Source organism: Hyaena hyaena, unplaced genomic scaffold (assembly GCF_003009895.1).
Source record: "Hyaena hyaena isolate Hyena2069 unplaced genomic scaffold, ASM300989v1 scaffold_271, whole genome shotgun sequence".
In the NCBI taxonomy this organism is placed as follows: Eukaryota; Metazoa; Chordata; class Mammalia; order Carnivora; family Hyaenidae; genus Hyaena; species Hyaena hyaena.
The window spans coordinates 1,266,543-1,279,387 of record NW_024080902.1 but is presented as its reverse complement, the minus strand read 5'-3'; the positions used below and the strand labels follow the sequence as shown (position 1 = coordinate 1,279,387).

Here is a 12,845-nt window from a genome sequence, read left to right as displayed (position 1 = left end):
GTAGAACAGACATTTGAGATTTGGTAAGCCTAGGTATTATGTACATATTAAAATAGTATAGTTTGCTGGCCAGTTGGAGATGCACACGTTTTTGGTCAAAGTTTCATTCACCTAAATAAATCAATAATTAAAATTTCAGGTAGTATCTGAGTCCAAGTAGAAGACAAGATTATATTTTTTATTTCCCATCCATCTGAGAGGAAAAGCCCCTCCCAAAGGCTCAACTGAGCTAATGTGCTATTTCAGGCTTTTTTTTTTTTTTTTTTTTTTTTTTTTTTTTACTATTCATGGGATGTGAAGACAAAACTGAAAAGAATCTCCTTCTGAACTTGCTGGAATTCTCCATACAATAAGAATCTTGTGCAAAATTTTGTGTGCCCTCTGTTGAAGAATCCATTAGGTACACAGTAGTTTGCCTTTCCTTGGTTTCAGTTACCCTCAGTCAACCACTGTCTGGACGCACATGATCCTCCTAACTTATTGTCAGAAGGTCAACAGCAGCCTAACACTATGTCACAATGAATGCCTACATCATTCACCTTGCTATATCTCATCACACAGGCATTTTGTCATTTCACATCATCACAAGAAGGATTATAGTACAAAAAGATATTTAAAGAGAGGAAAAGACAACATTCACATAACTTTTATTAGAATATGTGATACTCTAATTTACTATTTGTTATTAATATCAATCTCCTATTGTGCTAATTTATAAGTTAAACTTTATCATGTGTATGTATATATAGGAAAAAACAGTATATATAGGGTTTGGTACTATCTGAAGTTTTGGGCTTCCATGAGGGGCCTTAAAACATATCCCCCACAGATATTGGGGGTCTACTATATTTAAGAAAGAAAATGCTAGGCAGTTACCACTGAGCCGCAGTCACCCACTAAGGCCAGTGGCACCTCCAGCTTGCTAAGCTCCAGCCAAAGGAGGGGGGTAAGTAAGGAGGTCTCTGGACACTCCAACAAAGCAGACTGCTCTCAAATCCACTGCAGGTGGTAAAGCACCAAGAAAGCAATTGCTGCTACAAAAGCTACTACAAAAGCTGCTGTCAAGAGTGCGCCCTCTACTGGAGGGGTGAATAAACCTCATCATTACAGGCCTGGTACTGTGGCACTCCCCAGAATCAGATGCTATCAGAAGTCCACTGAACTTCTGATCCTCAAACTTCCTTTCTGCACTTCCAGAGTGCAGCTACTGGTGCTTTGCAGGAAGCAAGTGAGCCCTATCTGATAGACACCAACCTGTGTGCTATCCATGCCAAATGTGTAACAGTTATGCCAGAAGACATCTGCTAGTATGCTACATACATGGAGGAAGTGTCTGCTATGATGGAAAACATTTCATTCTTACAAAAAAGAAATTATCTTCTTCCTGTTCTTGGTAGTTCTGAATGTTAGATATATTTTTCCATGGGGTCAAAGGGTACCTGAGTATATGACTGCAAGTGAAAAATAGGGGACAGAAATCAGGTATTGGTAGTTTTTCCATTTTCATTTGTGTGTGAATTTTTAATATAAATGCAGGGACATAAAAGATTAATGCAAGTCAAAATGTTTCGGTGAACATGCTCCAGCAGCTCAACTTTATAACAATTAGAAATAAACCTGTTACATTTTTCTAGACAATGCCAGCATTTGGATTTTTGAAAAACAAGTAAATTTCTTATTGAGGGCAACTAAGTGGTGTTTGTAGCTTTTTATTATACAGTAGATTCCATCCATTCCCTGCACTTTTCTGAGCTGTCCTATATGCAAGTACATGATTTTTTATGTTGTCTAACCTCTGTGCTCTTCCTGTAAGTTTGCTATTAAAATACATAAAACTATATACAAAAAGAAGAAACAACATGTTAAAATAGTGGAGTGATAATAATGATGGATTTCAGTTTACCCAAAGAGCAAGGTATCCTGTAGAATTAATCAAAATTAACTCCTAATAAATTTACCTTAGAGTCACTTATAAAAAACTTGAATTCCAATTATTTCCTGATCTTTTTGTTATCACTTTCTCAATTGCCTCTAAAGCCTACTCCTTGGATCTAGGCAGTTAAAAGCTGTTAGACTATTAAAATCAGAGATAGGGCTTGTACATTAGTGAAATTTTCTGGGGAGCTGAAGAAGCAAAAGTCAGTAACTCTTACTTTGAAAATAAATGCCTTTATTGCTTTATTTATGGATGAAAATAAATGCTGTATTTCTTTGTTTTTCAATTTTTGACTTGGAGAAAAGCAAGTCAATTCTCACAGTTTTCTAGAATAGAATCAACATTAAAAACGATAACACATGGTGATAATTTGTAAAGTGAAATATAACTCTGATTCAAAAAATAGATCTACTTTATACCGTTATGATTTTCAGTACTAACATCAAGGTTAATATATGCCAGATGGCTTACTTACTTTCATTAAGAATTATTAGCATCAAAACTGTTTAAACTAACAACAATTCATCATCCTAATTGGTTTTTCTAAGCGTTAAGATAAATTATGCAGGAAAAGAATGATATCCTGAGCATCACCATGGCTTAGAGTCAGAAAATTATACCATCGTCTCAAAGCTAATTTGACTTTGAACCTCCATTTGGGGGTAGATGGCTGGTCTAAACTAGTTGAATCAGATCCTTTTGATAGTTTTTTTCCCCTCCCAAGAGTATGAAAGTTGAGCAGCGACACAGAGAAACCAAGGTCACTAAAGTTGAATCATGTTAGACCAGTGTCCCAGGGAAGTTCTGCTGAGTTCTGGAGCTGCCCTTGTCCCTAGGCTGGCTTTTTAACTATTCCTTCAATTCTACTAGATACCCTGGGATTCTATGCAGTAAATCTCCTTCCTTCTTCTCCTTGCCTCTATCTTGAGAGAGCTGGAATTGCTACCTGCTACATGGAAACAAAAACATAGTAACCGACCTGTCAATTCTGTGCTTTAATTCCTGATCTCAAAAACTGGACCACTGACAACACCTCAGTGTATTATTATTTAAAATGTGTTGACATTTGAAACAACTGACCTTAATCCTTGTTATTTGATTTAACATTAAACATCAGCTATAGAAGAGTTGCTGTCCTTCCTCTGAGTCACGTAAAGAGGACCAATAGCAGGACTATATTAACATAGAAGAGTCTCACCTCGTCGCCTTTCTCTCCAGGTATCCCAGGGTAGCCGCGCTCTCCTTTGCTTCCCTAAAAAGACAAGAACTTCAGCTAGTATGCTGAATCATTCTGTCATCTTTTAAAACAATGAAAATATCTCTTCTTAATACACTGGGGACATGTAATTGGGCAGAGTCAGGACACAAATAAATGACATTTGCACATGGCTTTGACACCACTTTTCCAAGATACTTGTCATAAAAGCAGGGTGTTTTAGAATGGGTTTTGTTGGGGCACCTGGGGGGCTCAGTCAGTTAAGCGTCCAACTCTTAATTTTGGCTCAGGTCACGACCTCACGGTTTGTGATTTCGAGCCCTGCACTGGGCTCTATGAGAAGCCTGCTTGGGATTCTTTCTCCCTCTCTCTGCCTCTTCCCCACTTGTGCTCTCTCTCCCAAAATAAATAAAATAAACATTAAAAAAATTTTTTAAGTGGGTTTTATTTTTCACACTGAGCTGGAGGTACCACAGAGAGGAGAAACTGCCTTACCTTTGGTCCCTCTCTGCCTGGGATTCCTGGAGGACCCCGTGGCCCTGTATCACCCTAGAGGACAGAGCAGTAGAGAAATGAGAGAAGGTACTGTGTGTAACCCACAGGGCCCATGAACGTTCAGCCTGCCATCTTACCTTCTGGGCGATAGAATCATACTTTCCAGGATCACCAGCACCCATTTCTTCTCCTTTGAGGCTTTTCAGCCCAGGGACACTGGCTTGGCAGTTGCCACAGACGTTCTAATGAGTACAGAGATAAGGTTATTGAGAGATTCAGCAAAGTAATCTATAAAAGAGAGATATGATCAGATATGAACCTTTGTCAGAGATGAATGATACAGCAACTGATACATCACTACTTTCAGAGAATTAATTGATCTAATTTGAAAAGACTATTTTTTTGTGAGTTTAAAACTACTTATGAAGCTAGTCAATTATACCTGTCACTGACATTGGTGACCTTTTTAAAGCATATGTATGATGATATTTAAATGGAAGATTCCAAATATATAAGGAAAAGATACATAAGTCAAAACCACAGACTGTTTCAACTGTGTAACAGCAGGTTTAAAAAGGGAGGTAGTAATAAAGCTTAGAATAATCAAGAAGATTACAGACTTCATATGGCCAATCACATAAATCATTAAAGAAGACAGACAGAAAGAAAAAGCTGTGAAGAAAGGATTTCTCTTTCCGAGAGCAAAATTAGTTGGAGAACCGTACACAGTTTACCAACATTTTGTCAGTGGAAGCACTCATGTGAGAAATAATTACTTGAATGACTTGGACTTGACTTCTATGTCAAATCCAAGTGCAGATAGGAAATCTAAGTGGAATTACCTTTCCATTGCCTCCTCTGTAACCTTTAGCTGATGTGGAAAAGCTTGAATTTAAGTGTCTGAGCCTACAAGATAAACTTCTTATCACATTGCTAAAGAAAAAGTGTTTGTGAAAAGCCCTATAAAGGCTTACTTTTAAAATGTTAAAATAAGAATATGAACAGGAAAGGCACAGAATAGGGACCACTGAGTGGAGGACATAGTTTAATTTTAACAGTTGACAGACGGTAGGACAATATAAGCCTCCTTTCTTCTATCCTTTTCACCAAAGAGAAGAATCTGGAAATACGAAAAGGGAACTGAAGCTTGTCATTGGCAAGAAAGCTCATGGATATTCAAGTTCAATATTTTTGACTCAGTGAATATCAGAACAAGTCTGATTTCCAAAAATATGCTCCTTGGAAGGCTAATTTTGTATGCTATTGAAAAGATACTGAGGCAATTTCTCTAAAAAAGGCTGGATTAAAGAGTTATCTTCATGGTGGTCCTTCTCAGAGCTGGTATATATAAAAAGGAGCTAGAGTGTGTGATATTTCCCAAAACTAATTTTGACATTAGGGTCTTTTCACACAGCTAATGTATTGGTAGAGGAATTTAAAAAAATAAATGTATAGGGGCGCCTGGGTGGCTTAGTCGGTTAAGCGTTCGACTTTCGCTTGGGTCATGATCTCGCGGTTCGTGGGTTCGAGCCCCGCGTCGGGCTCTGTGCTGACTGCCGGCTCGGAGCCTGGAGCCTGTTTCAATCTGTGACTCCCTCTCTCTCTGACCCTCCCCTGCTCACGCTGTCTCTCTCTCTCTCCTATAAATAAAACATTAAAAAAAAAATACATGTATAATTGTATATCCACCACTTACAATACCTGAAAAACTATAAAGAGAGAGAGAGAAAATCAAGGTTTCTACATTTCAAAAAGCATGAAGAAGAGGAATTACTGTATCTGTTGACAAATAAATGTGGCATATCAATATGGAGCAGAACCCTGCCATGCCAATATGCAGCAACATTTTAGAATGGATTATTCAATTGATTGTTTTAATAAAATATAAAAAATGGTAATCATTGAGTCAATCAAATTTTCTAAGAATCATTTCAAGATGCCCTCATTTTCTTTAGGTTTGGATTACCAGAATGGTAAATCAAGGGAAACGATTTCACTGAGGGTCTTGAAAAAAGTCTTTAGGTTTGCATATAGAGAGAATAAAGATACATCAATTATCAACCAGTGTACAACATCACTCAAAGAGGGACTGACACACAGATCAATCCAGAGGAAGGTCTTTGAAGAGTTGTCATTTGAGCCTAGAATTATGTCAGTTCTTTATTATGCTTTAATAAAGGGTATTTTTGAAAACAGAAAGCAGATAATCAAGTTCTCTACATAAAGACTTTGGACAGAAAGGGAGACTTCATGCATTGGATAATAAGATCAGGATTTAAAATTACATTAAGTTGGCCTAATAGATGCAATCTCTCATCTAAATCCTTGTGTTTGGAATCTGCTTTGGGGAACGACACACTTCCCTCTTCTATGGAGTGCGGTGTATTGGGACTGTCAGTCGAGATGTCCTGCCCACCTCTCACCAGTCAGCTCTCCTGGGACTCAGAACCTCAGGGAGGTGATGTTAGGGCTGGAGCCGCAGTAGAGCACACTCAATAAAGGGATGCTACCCTGGTGAAAGTATCAATTATGCCCACTCTAAGGCATTTGGAGTCCTGGCCCTCCTTGTCAGAGCCTATTCACGGTCTTTTTGTCTATTCTGTGAGCCACCCGATGTTCTATCACGATATGCATTTCTGCTAAACCGTATAAATTTTGATCCTAACTATAATTACTGCCCTTGTGAAGAACCGAAGATAATGTCTGGGGACCCGTGATCCTGGGTCCATGTTGCACTTCCGAAGCTGTGTGACTCTGAGGAGGTTACTTAGCTACTAAGAACTTCAGTTTCTAATGTATAAAATGGGGATACTACCACAACCTAAATTTACAGGATTATTGTAAAGATTAAATGAGATGACTTAAGTAAAGCAGTGTATTGCCTGCCATGTAACTATAGCTCAACTTATGTAAGATTTCCTAAAATCTCCCCAAACATTCTCTTTTGACTTAAAAGAAAATGTTGACTTTTGAAGGTCTTAAAAATCTCCTCTAATATATTTTTATATTTATATTTCATTTATGTTTATATATGTATTCTCAAAACTTTCATCTCTAGCAAACACTTAAACTAGAATTCTTGAGTCTTTGAATTTAAATCAGTAAATATTTAATTTAATTTAATAAATTAACAAATTTAATAATTTGATAAAATTTAATCAATAAAGATTGCCAACTATTATGTAAGCCACGGTACAAACCACTGGTCTAAATGGTAGAAATATAAAATAAATCACATATATACACACATAGTATAAGTGTGTGTGTATACATATACATTGTCCATTCACATATAGACAGATAGGACACATAAGGCTTGAGTATAATGTGAAGGGGAGCAGATTTCATCTGAGTTCACTCAATCTTAGCATACCATGAAGAAATTTGCAAATATATATATAAACTAACAAATGTCCCATTATCATTCTTTCTTATCTGTGTTACAAATAAAATACAGGGTAGCAGTAGAGAAAAAAATGGTAGCAAGATTTATTCCTTATGAGATGAATAATGTAGAGATAGTTTTTACTTAACAGAGTAATAGGTGGTAGGGCAATTGTTGGCTTTGGGATTTTGCCGCTACTTTGTAAAGTCCCATGACATCAAAGCACAGCCTTGCAAGCTGGCTGTTTATTGAACAGCACTAGTTTTCAACCTGGAACGGGTGAGGGTGGCTCCAGTGAGGAGGATTAGGTTTCACAGCAGGCAGCCAGGGGTGGTAAACACCCACGAAGAGAAAGCTGTCCCTCCAGAGTAGAGAATGGTATACTCAAGGGTGTTGATGACACTGTTCCTTACATGTAGCTCATCTCAGAACTACCACCATCACCACCACCCCCAACCCCTTACACTCAAATGGACAGGGACGTAAAGGAGAATGGAGGGATTAGCAAAAGTGGCACAAGATACATAAAAAGATGTGCTCTATCTAAAAGATGTTCTGCCTTTTAAAAATTATATTTTGGTTCAGGCTAAGCAATTAACTTAGTCTCTGATGAAGATTTTCTTTCTAATTTTCCTAAAAATTAACACATAATTTCTTAAATAGCATCAGAATACCTTAAGTAAGACACCGATGTCTCCCAAGAGAGGAAGTGCGATCTGTGGTTAAGGAGAAAAAAAACCCAGCACATGTTTATACATATACGTGCACATGATACAATAGAAACATATTATACAATGCAGATATTTTTCCTCCAATGTCCTGCCAGTTGAGATTTATCTTGGGGCTTCTAAGAGGCTCATTGTCAGAATGGTTGGCTTTCATGTTATATTTCACCTATCACGAAATAGCCATATGACACTGAGAGACCTCATAACTGTATCTGAGAAATATTCACAACTTCTCTACTGTGAACATGTAAACACACCCATGTTGTCGTTCGGATTCTGCATCTCTATTTCGTGTTTTCATGACATGACAACTTTCATGCCAACCCTAATACAGTCTTGGTTTTAAATAATACATAAAGGTAAATCATTTATTAAAAGGAAGTCACCTTCCTGCCAAGCATATTATCAGGCTGTTGAGAAATATGAAAAGTACAGAATGAGTTTGCATTAAAGTTCTTTCTCACTGAAGTTCAAAAGAGCCAACCGGTGGCTTATGTGATATGCAAGAGAGACACTGAGGGAACTTGGGCAGTGTTCCAGCTTCGTGTCTTAAAATGTCCTTTCAGGGAGGCACTGTAAATCCAAGTAACACTTTATAAGAATTCTAGATGATGCACACATGATTCACTCAGCAGTGGAGTTAAAGTAAGGCCAAAATATGCCTCTGCACATAGCCTTTAAAGGCACACACAGCCCAGTCAGTGTGGGAGAGAGAAGGATTTGGGAGACTTAGAACTGAGAGGACAGATTTGGATTTTATCATACAAAACTCTTAATACAATGTCATGTACCATATGGCCTTTCAAATTATAACTGCCGATTCTGAGGCTATTTAAAGGGATTTCACTGTTGCTCAAAGCAAGGTTCATCCTGAAATAAAACTTTGGAACACACATTTAGTGCTTAAATCCATTTTTTAAGAGCCTACTCAAGCCAGTTTTTGTAATTTAATAATTTCAGTGTTTTAAAGCCACAGAATCAATGAATATGTACCCTGTTGTAGGTAAGTTACCTGCAAACTTTCATTTAGAAAAATGAAATTCATTTAGTCAGTGGCATTAGAAAGAATAGAAATTGTGGCTATATATTTTAACTCAATTTTCCATGGGATTGAGACATTATGTGCCAAGGCTCAGCCTGGGGCAAAATTGTACAGCTGAATTATACCCTTAGGAAATAAGTATTCATCACACACACAAAAATGCTGATGCAGCTTGAATTTTTCCCCCTCTACAAAATAATGGGGATAAACAAAATCACCAAGCAGTCACTGAGCATTCTAATTAGTTTGGACGGCAAAAGTTGCTCGGTAGGCTATTTGGCTTCTGGGTGCATTAAAGATACATAAATCAGGCACAGTCTGTTGACATACCGGGTCACCTGGGGGGCCTGGCAGACCTGGCTTTCCATCCCTCCCTGGAGCGCCCTGGAAACAGAATCATTGTGTTCAAATCCTTGCACAGTGGCACAGGTTCAGATTAAAAATGGGTGGTGGGTAGAAGGAGGTACAATGGTCCTTACATCACTCCCTGGGGTCCCTGGTGTTCCTGGCAATCCTGGGAGACCTCGAGGACCCTGGAAATAGGGGAAAATGGTTACTTATGGGGACAGTTTTTCAGTAATTTCCCCCAAGTAAGCAAGCTGGATTTGCTGTGCCAAATGCCTTGGTTAAGTAGCTTACCTGAATACCAGGCTCTCCAGCTGGTCCTTGGGAGCCCTGAGTAGAATGAGATCCAATTATCAGAATTCTTCCAGGAATGTCCATAAATTATGCACATGGGATCAAGAGCTATGTATTGTAATTTACTTAGTGGAACAACAGGGCTTGCCAACCTGCATACCCCAAAAACTCTCTATGAAGATGGCTAAGACTTTTGGATGGCAGGTAAGCACTTAATCAGGTGTCTGCTGCTTGGAACATGAACATGACTTTGCTCAGATGCCTGGGCTATCTTTCTCAGTACCATCATCTGCTCCTGCACCTTCACAAACACACAATGCATCCAAATTCTATTTGTTCAGAATAGAATAGGACCTCCTTTCCTTTCTGCTTTCTACTTTGGGTCATTTCCCTGTTTGAAGAAACTGCCAGAATTAGTGTACGGTGACAGCAGTAGGAAATAAAGCATCAATCAGCTATTCTTTTCTACATTAGCAAATTGGAATTTGGGGTAATAAAGAGGAGGCTGGGAAATGATCAACGAACCTAATGACAATAACCTTATCCCTGTTACATAACCACAGACTGAGGAAGGAGGAACTGATGACCTAAGTAAGTAAAGGGCTAGGTTCTCAATAGCTGACTTCAGTAACTGCTCACATTTCCTTTCTTATTTACTCACGTACTTATTTATTTATAAAATGTTTATTTATTTGAGAGTAAGAAAGAGCTCATATGTGAGCAAGGCAGGGGCAGAGAGAAAGGAGGAGAGAAAAATCCCAAGCAGGCTCCATGCTGACAGTGCAGAGCCTGACACGGGGCTTGATCCAATGAACAGTGAGATCATAAGCTGAGCCGAAATCAAGACTCTGACAGCTAACCCACTGAGCCACTCAGGTGCTCCTCCTTTCCTATTGTTTAAAAATAAATATTCATATGACTATTTACTGTCAAAGCTACTTTTTGTTCCTTTTCTATTGTGACCTTAGTTATTAATGTTTTTTTATTTTTTGCTTCAATCTCCTCACTCCCTTCCTAATTTCCTGATCTGCGTTTTTGCTTTGTTTAATCTCCTATCTCCAGTGGTCTTTTATATTCTTTCCCTGCAAAATCGATCACACACAACATAACCATTCACTATTTATGCCTTCTTTTAGCTCTTGTGATAACTTCATTACAAGGCCAATTTCCCAAATTAATGTCACTAGAATAAGTGTTTATTTCCACTTTTCTTGTTTCAAAATCATTTACATTTTTTCATATTAAATAAAATGTTTTATGTCTTATTACTGTTTAGTCAACACATATGCATATGGCGGTCATTATTATCAGGCACCGTCCTTATAGCTAAGAAAATGGGGCATTAAAAAAAACGGGCATTAAAAAACTGCATTCTTTGTCTTCACTACGGTCAACAGCTTCTATTCTCTCTTTCTGAAGATACTACTGAGGAGATTTTTGTCATCATCTCATTTATACACACTTCATTCACTTTAAATATTCACTTTTAATTTTATTTTCGTTAAAAACAAACAGCAATATACAAAACCTAATCTTAGGCATGTGTGTAATCTTATACACATTCATTTGTACTTTTTAACATAGAGAAGAGGGGAATAAAGGGTTAAATAACTGTTCCCAATCCACAATCAGTGTACGTGGTGAGATTAGCATCTGTAAGTCAGTAAACAGTAAGTACCTTCTCTGTGCTCAACCCCAGTGTTCATGAATCCTCTCCCTCTGACTAGTGTTTATTTGTATTTCCTCCACTGACCATTTCATTCTTTTCTTCTTATTCAAGTTTGTCACTGGATTTTATTTCACTATTGGAACGGACAGGGTTTCAAAAGCTTGATAGAATTTCACTTACTGTTGGGCCAGGAGCTCCCAGCCCTGGGGGGCCCCTGTCCCCTGGGGAGCCGTGGACACCTGGGAGTCCTCGTGCACCCTGTGCAATGAGAGGCTTCTGTGAGTGCGAGGCTCAGGGGACCAAAAGTTTCAGTAACGTTGTTGATTCTTTAGAAATGATCTATGATATTTTTATACCTTTGGGCCACGTGGGCCAGGTGCTCCAGGATTTCCATCTAATCCCTAAAAGAAAAAAAGAAGGAGGTAATATACTTCTTTTTCAAAAAAGGTTAAAAGCATCTTAGAAGTTATAACTCAAAAACATTTCATTGTTCTTCATCTTTCTTGAATAAACCCCCTTCTGTAAAAGAACAAGGAACAGGGAATACAGATTTCACCAGGTTATAAATTTTGTATAGTTACTTTAAAATATGTTTTCATTTTTAGGGGAGTTGGGTGGGGGATAGGTGAAATAGGTGAGGGGGATTAGGAGTGCACTTAATTGTGATGAGCACTGAGTAACATAGGGAATTGCTGAATCACTATATTGTACACCTGAAACTAATACACTGTATGTTAACTATATTGGAATTATTATTTAAAACTTAATAACAAAAAAGATGTTTTTATCTTTAAAATGAGGTATCTAATATTGTGAACTATTTATTATCAATAATTAATATAAAAAATCAAAGAAGAGGAAAAGGAGGCATGTGAAACAGGCCTGTTGGTTATTTAGACTTTCCAGCTCTCCAGTTTTGCTATGTCCTGGAAATAGCCTGGGCCACAAGGACATTTTCTGCAAATGACCATCAACGGCTGTGCCTGCATAGCCTCTGGAAAGAAAATTTCAGGCAACTCTTCTGTTTTAACATAGCATCCTAGGAAGGTTTATGATTTAAAACCAGTGTATCTTACTAGGCTCCACAGATCCCTAAAGAATTCATGTAGAAGATTCAGGGAGGCCTATGAATCCTTCAAAAATGTATGTAAAGTGGGTATGTGAACTTTTTTCTCAGAAGAGAGCACTTTGCCTGCATCAGATTTCCAAAGAAATTAAATCTCTGACCTAAAGAACAAGATGAATATTTCATTGTCTGCAAACCTCAACTTATTTCTATACTTGTGATCTGAACCTGGGAATACATGAAGGGTAATTAATGAACCTTAAAGGGAAATATTAGTAAAAGGACTGGTACTTACTGGTTCCCCTGGCAGGCTTTTCCCTGGAGGACCAGCCTCACCTTTGGGACCTGGAAGCCCAGGAGGGCCTATAATCCCACCTGGATCTCCCTGAGGAAAACAAGATTCTTATGTCATTGCTCAAGTTCATGGTGGGAGCTGTGGAGGCAGCAGTTTTCATTGCTTCAAGCTGTTGTAGCCAAACTTCATTTTCTCACGCATTCACTCATTCAGCCCTATTTACGGAGGGCCTCATTCATGTCAGGCACTGTTCTAGTTATCTTAGATGCACTTGGATTTTGTGGTGAGTTATGTTACAAGTTTAGCAGTATCATGCTGTATGCATGTGTATAAATATATGCACAAAAAGAGCATCTATTCAGAAAGTTCTTTAG

The 12,845-nt window shown here is 38.1% G+C and overlaps 1 protein-coding gene across 1 annotated transcript in view; it reads right to left on the bottom strand.

Moving 5' to 3' along the window:
• Positions 1-12,845, bottom strand: part of COL19A1 (collagen type XIX alpha 1 chain) — a 329,204-nt gene that overhangs the window by 50,989 nt on the left and 265,370 nt on the right. The window contains exons 26-35 of the mRNA XM_039245800.1: positions 12,472-12,561; positions 11,467-11,511; positions 11,291-11,368; positions 9,442-9,477; positions 9,282-9,335; positions 9,133-9,186; positions 7,707-7,748; positions 3,785-3,889; positions 3,648-3,701; positions 3,135-3,188 (exon numbers count right to left, since the gene is read on the bottom strand). Coding sequence (XP_039101731.1) covers positions 3,135-3,188; positions 3,648-3,701; positions 3,785-3,889; positions 7,707-7,748; positions 9,133-9,186; positions 9,282-9,335; positions 9,442-9,477; positions 11,291-11,368; positions 11,467-11,511; positions 12,472-12,561 — 612 coding nt within the window. The remainder of the gene's footprint in view (positions 1-3,134; positions 3,189-3,647; positions 3,702-3,784; positions 3,890-7,706; positions 7,749-9,132; positions 9,187-9,281; positions 9,336-9,441; positions 9,478-11,290; positions 11,369-11,466; positions 11,512-12,471; positions 12,562-12,845) is intronic.